This window comes from Saccostrea cucullata, unplaced genomic scaffold (assembly GCF_032062105.1).
Source record: "Saccostrea cucullata isolate Sc308-1 unplaced genomic scaffold, CSIRO_AGI_Scuc_v1 ctg2511, whole genome shotgun sequence".
NCBI lineage: Eukaryota > Metazoa > Mollusca > Bivalvia > Ostreida > Ostreidae > Saccostrea > Saccostrea cuccullata.
The window spans coordinates 100,571-106,917 of NW_026922582.1; the positions used below are offsets into that span (position 1 = coordinate 100,571).

General features: G+C 37.1%; 1 protein-coding gene across 1 annotated transcript; it reads left to right on the top strand.

Annotated features, from left to right (window-relative positions):
* Window positions 1-2,674: 2,674 nt before the first annotated feature.
* LOC134261986 (uncharacterized) lies at window positions 2,675-4,476 on the top strand. The gene is made up of 2 exons (XM_062744367.1): window positions 2,675-2,729; window positions 3,055-4,476. Exon 2 carries the CDS (start codon window positions 3,059-3,061, stop codon window positions 4,112-4,114), a length of 1,056 nt encoding a protein of 351 aa, XP_062600351.1. The 5' UTR covers window positions 2,675-2,729; window positions 3,055-3,058; the 3' UTR covers window positions 4,115-4,476.
* The last annotated feature ends 1,871 nt before the right edge of the window (window positions 4,477-6,347 follow it).

Sequence of the window (6,347 nt, forward strand, 5' to 3'; positions counted from 1 at the left end):
AAACATTACACAAACAACGTGTACGTGCGCGCGTGAGAGTAAAATCGACGTAAAAGTTGCCAAGCTCGCGGACCAAATTAGAGCAGAGAATTTCTATGAATTTTAGGGTGAAAATATTGGTATGATAGTTTGCTGTATAAATATCAGTTTCAGTGATAATACCTTGACAACAACCGAGGTTACATGATGAAAAGCCCTGTCTTGATGTGACGTTGTTACGCGTCAACGTCACCGCCATGGTTGGTTGGAAACCTTTTAATTTACTCTCTGACAACTGAAAAACCCTTTCTTGTTGAAAAGTTTAAAACAAACTGCACAGCAACATCTTGTTGCCTTTTCATTCACTTACGCAATTCAATTACTGGAACCATTGTAACTTCCGTCAGCCATACCACGATTGCACGAAATTTATACTGATTTCAAATGCGGAAAACGATGTCTATAACTCCAATGCATCGATTAGCACCACAAAATGTGATCATAAAATTTTCATCATCAACATGCACGTGTTTTTGGCTTTTTATCATTTCCCCTACGTGACGCCATACATTTCATGGTTGAGTAATTTTGACCAGCAATTTTAGTGCACAGTAATCAAAATACACATTTGACCAATTTTCATAATTTTCGGCCTTATAGTTAAATATATTTCGCTATTATGCTATTATGCGTTTCTTTTTCCTTTCAGTATAATTTAACTATATAAATTCAATTCCCTTAGCTTTTAGCTTTCAACCATGCTTCGGGCGAATTACATTGAAAGTAATCCATTACTTCAACAATTTGGGCATTAAATTACCATTACCATTACTCTATTTTCTTAAAATAATGCATTACATTACCATTACTTTAGCTAAGTAATGCATTACCATTACCATTACTTTTGGAGGTTTTTAAAATTAGAATTTTATACAAAACTTTGCGATGTTTTTCTCATATGCATGTATTCATCCCCTTCAAAAGTAAACATGATAAATGATAATTCAAATTTGATTTCAAGATTTTGTTTGTATTACAATGTCATTAACTTACAATCAAAGAAAGTTCAAAGTTCTGAATTGTCAGTTTCATAACACAATCATGTACAATATCCACTTTTTGTGTAACTATTGAAGTCATGAAGTAATTTAACTTTTGGGGCACTTTAACCCCTGCATAAAATATCTAATAAAAAAGCATATAGGCTATTTTGATAAGTACCTTTGAAAAAAATAAATACATTGACAAACTTTTTTGAAAAAGTAGACAGGATGTACATTTTGATCTGCTAAGCACAGTGAGGCATAGAATGCCTGCATGGCTTCTATTTTCTTTGGTACAATGGATTTTTCATGGTCAGTACAAGGTAAGTCAGCTCAATTAATGTTTTATAAACACAGTCAGCTAGGAGAAAAGGACTGGTTTGAAGCACTTCTCCAAACAATGCATTGTTTTAATTGTTACATAACCCAGAGGCCTAGTTTGTTTTGTGTTTTGGTGACACTCTAGTTTTTCAAAAGGTAGCAATTATCGTTTACAGTGTACATTAATTAGTGTATCTCATATGCGATTCTTTTTTTTTTAAAGATCTTTTAAAACTATTTTACATAATTCTTTGAAATCAATTCTTATCTGAAATAAGTTTGAAAACTTAAATGTAAGGTAGGTGTACTTTCAACAGAATAAAAAGTGTATTTACATGTAAATAGATATAGAAATGTTATATCTATATAGGCTAACATCTTTATTCAATAGTATCATTTGCAAAAAAAAATAAATAAATAAAAATAAAAATAAATAAATACAATAAATAAACTAAACAATAATTTCCATCATCCATGTCCATTTAAATTTAATTAAATTTCTTAAAATAGGTACTTATCTTAGTTACAAAATAATGCTGTGTAATGCTATGTAATGCCAGCATTACACTGGATTTTATGAAGTAATGCATTACATTACCATTACATGTAATGCAAATTTTTGGGCATTACACATTACTAGCATTAAAAATCCTCTAAAACTAGCAAAAATTTACATCTGAGTGAATAATAGTTCACCGTTCGAAGATATCTATAAATTCTAAAAAAAACTTTCATTTTCAACACTTTTTAGCCCACAGACACCTGTCAAATGGTTGCTGTAACTATCCTTTCTTCTGAGATTTTATACACTAACTTTGCATATATCTAAAGCATGTAAAGTCCTGGTACAAACCGTCCAAAAGTTTATGCCAAAGTAAAAGTTACTTTACTAGGAATATTTGTGTAAAAGTGTGTCAAACTCCAAGGTCATGGTCAAGGTCAAGGTCATGGTCAAAAGGTCAAAATTGGTTGTACAGAAAAAAGGTCTTGTCACAAAAATACAACTGAAATATGAAAGTCATAGTCTCATCTAGTCTAAAGTTATGGACAAGGTTTAAGTATTTGCGGACAAATAGACAAATAGACAGACGGACGGGCAAATAGAAAAAAAAACTATATACCCCCGAAACCGTATAATATGTAAAGTAATTGCATTTACCGCCATGTGCGGTAAATGCCAGTTATCGAAGAAGAATAGCCTAAGCGCGATAACTCCCCTGTCCTCAACCAAATTTCCAAAATAGCCCCAAGCCTTAAATGCGCTTGCGCACACATCCTCTTCGCTCGACGATTTTGATCAGACAGCATCAACAGAAAAATCACCTCCAAGTTGCAACCCATTACTTGGATTACTATATCGTACAGGTATCGTTCCACCGGTCATCGGTATGTATTAAACATCTAGTGAAGCATTGGAAGCGAATTGGGCGTTTCCCTTGCCTCAGCACTTAAGATGTCAGCAGATTTTGCTGGATCAATATTCATCATCACCATCCGTTAATGGCGGCATGCCAAACGTTAAACAAAAGGGCTTTAACTCTACATATAATTTGATCATTCATAATTAGTAAACGATGTTAATAGTTTACATTCTCAGATTCAAACAAAAAAAAATTAATAGTAAAAAATTATAAATATATAAGCAATTAATAATAATAATAATGAATTATGTATATGTTAAACACAAGTTACACAGTTGTTTGTTTTATAGAAACATGCTCCGTGCAAAAAGGACTACAAAGTCTCCATATGCCAGGCCCGGCCGAGCTCCAGCTGCCACCAAAAAGGCCAAAGCATCCAGGCCTACAAGCACCGTGACTCAACCGAACCAGGTCACCACTGCTACAAGCACCGCGACTCAACCGAACCAGGTCACTCCTGACGCCATACCTCCAGCCTTATCAAACCAGCCTACAACTTCCTCAGGAATAGACATCCCTGTCCCCTTAGAGTTTGAGGCATCGCCAACAACGCTTTCTCCAGGTACTTCAGGCAGCACTAATACATTATCTAATTCAAGTGCAACAACACCAAATTCATTATGTAGCGTTTCAGACGCATTGGGCGTCCATGTCCCAGACAACCTGAGACAAAACATATATGATAATGCATTCATTCACTTGCATAAATTACTTCCTCTCAAACCAAATGACGAGCCCCAGCAACAGCTCGCATTTGTTGCTGGCGAATTAGTGCTAAAGGCTAAGCATAAAGAAATCAAAATAACTTCAATTGAAACATGGACAAATGCTTTCCTCATTTTCAGCAGCATTTACTTGACTAAGTTCCCTGAACACATTCAATCAATCCTTAAATACATTAACATCATACGCACTGCTGCACAGCGATCATCAAACTTAAACTGGCTCAATTATGACATACAGTTTAGACTAAAGCGCTCCAGGAACCATACTCTCGACTGGGGGTGTGTCGACGCAGAATTATGGCTCTTGTATGTGTCTCATGGCCACAACACTCTATCACAGCAAACCCCAAATTATACATCTAAATCGCCAAAATGCTTTGACTTCAATTACAAAGGCACATGCGGAAGACCATACTGCACTTATCAACATGCTTGCATTAAATGCTCCAATAATCACCCACTCATAAACTGCCGCTGGCACAACAGTCAGGCATTTCGCACAGAAAACTTTCGCCCATCCCAAGCCGAACATCCCCGCCAGTCCCCAAGCAGATTTCAGAGTAGAGGGTTCCCCCCAAACCAACCAAGGCCTCTGGGACTTGGCCCCAACCCCAGTCAACGTTAACATCCTAAAATCAATGCTAAAAGACTACCCCTTGCAACATATTGCTCATGAATTAATCAATGGTTTTCAATATGGTTTCAACATTTGTTATTCGGGTATACGGGAATATCAAAAATCTAAAAACATGAAATCTGCACAAACAAATTCACAGCAGCTCCAAGAAAAAATTGATCAAGAGGTTAAATTAGGTAGAGTAGCTGGACCGTTCAAGACTATCCCCATGTCAAATATCAAGTGTAGCCCAATAGGCATTGTTCCCAAAAAGCAAGGGGGGTGGCGTATGATTTGTAACTTATCTGCACCAGAGGGAAATAGTGTTAATGACTTTATAGACCCAGATCTCTGCACCGTTCATTATACATCATTTGACTCAACACTAAGAATGATAAAAGAACTAGGCAAGGGAGCTTTGTTGGGGAAAAAAGACATTTCTAGTGCATTCAGACTCCTTCCTATTCGCCCCGAGGATTTTTCCTTGCTTGGTTTTTATTTTAACAACTATTATTTCGACAAGTGCCTCCCATTCGGTTGCTCTATAGCATGTGCTACATTTGAAAAATTTGCAACAGCCCTCCATTGGATTGTTCAAGATCGAGCCAATATTGACACATTAGTACACTACCTTGATGATTTCCTTTTTGCAGGCCCTGCAAACACCCTTGTGTGCAAAAACCTCATGCAAATATTTGACATAACTTGTGAAACGCTCGGCGTTCCTCTGTCAGAGGAAAAAACTGAAGGTCCTACAACTTGTTTAACATTTCTAGGGTTAGGGATTAATACCATCACCCAAACTATATTTGTCCCTAAAGATAAAGTAGACGCCCTTAAAGCCCAACTTCAAAACGTTGCCTCGCGTCGCAAAATTACTCTTAAAGAAATGCAATCATTAGTTGGATCTTTGGCATTTATTTCTAAGGCAATACCTGCAGGGAGAGCCTTTTGTAGGCGATTTTATGACAGCCTATCACAGGGATACAAACAACACCATTATATCACTATCTCAAGGGCACTTCACGAAGATGTAGATATATGGCTCGAGTTCCTGTCCGACTTTAATGGCACAACTGTATTCCCAGATATTCACTGGTCAGATAAAGACACTATTCACATATCCTCTGATAGCTCTGGTTCACTTGGGTGTGGGGTCATATTTGGTACACAATGGTCCTACCTACAATGGCCCTCAGAATGGTCACAACACGATTGTAGAGATCTGACTTATCTGGAGCTAGTCCCAGTCGCCCTTGCAATATACATATGGGGCCACAAACTACAAGGCAGCAAAATAATCTTGCATATTGATAACATGGCTGTTGTCGAGATAATCAACCAAAAAACATCAAAGTCACCAAGAGTTATGTCCCTCCTCAGGCCTCTTCTTTATAAAATATTAAAATACAATATCCAAGTCCGCTGCGAACATGTACCAGGTCATTCTAATTCTATAGCTGATGCCATATCTCGTTTTCAGTGGCAAAAGTTCAGGAAGCTGGCCCCCCATGCAGACTATTATCCCTGCCAAGTTCCTCTGGAATTCTGGAACCATTTGAGCAGGAAGTAGAACAACTACTCTCAGCATCAGTCTCTCATAACACTCAAGAAATATACCAGAAAGGTCTTGTCTCATTTGCACAATTTAGAAAAAAATTTAACTTAACAGAAGTATGGCCCCCTCCCATAGACCAATTAATTAACTATATTGCTTACCTATCCTCAAAGGGGACAACATACTCTACAGCCAAAACCTACCTAGCTGGCTTAAGCTTCAACATAAAACTTGGTAATTTCCCAGACCCATGCCAATTTTTCATAGTTAAGAAAATGCTAAATGGCTTTAAACAACTAAAACATAGAAAAGATTCAAGAAGACCGATAACATTTCCCCTATTAGTCAAGTTAATAGACTCGCTGCAACATGTGTGTCGCAATTATTATGAAAAATTACTGTTCTCCTCAGCATATGGGCTCGCATTCTTTGCTTTACTTCGAGTTGGTGAAATAACTACCACTAGGGCAAATACCCACAGTTCCCCATTATCAATAGAAAATGTATCAATATCCCAATCATCCATTCAGATCACTTTAGGGAAAACTAAAACAGATCAGCATGGCAAGGGCACAACAATGCACATTAACAGTACAAAGCACAATCAAGTCCTATTCCACAACATTCTAGAGTACGCGACCCATAGACCATCACAAACTCAAACATCACAGTTTCTGTGCCACA

Coding starts and splice junctions, on each gene's coding strand:
- LOC134261986 (XM_062744367.1), top strand. CDS start 3,059: ATGCTCCGTGCAAAAAGGACTACAAAGTCTCCATATGCCAGGCCCGGC.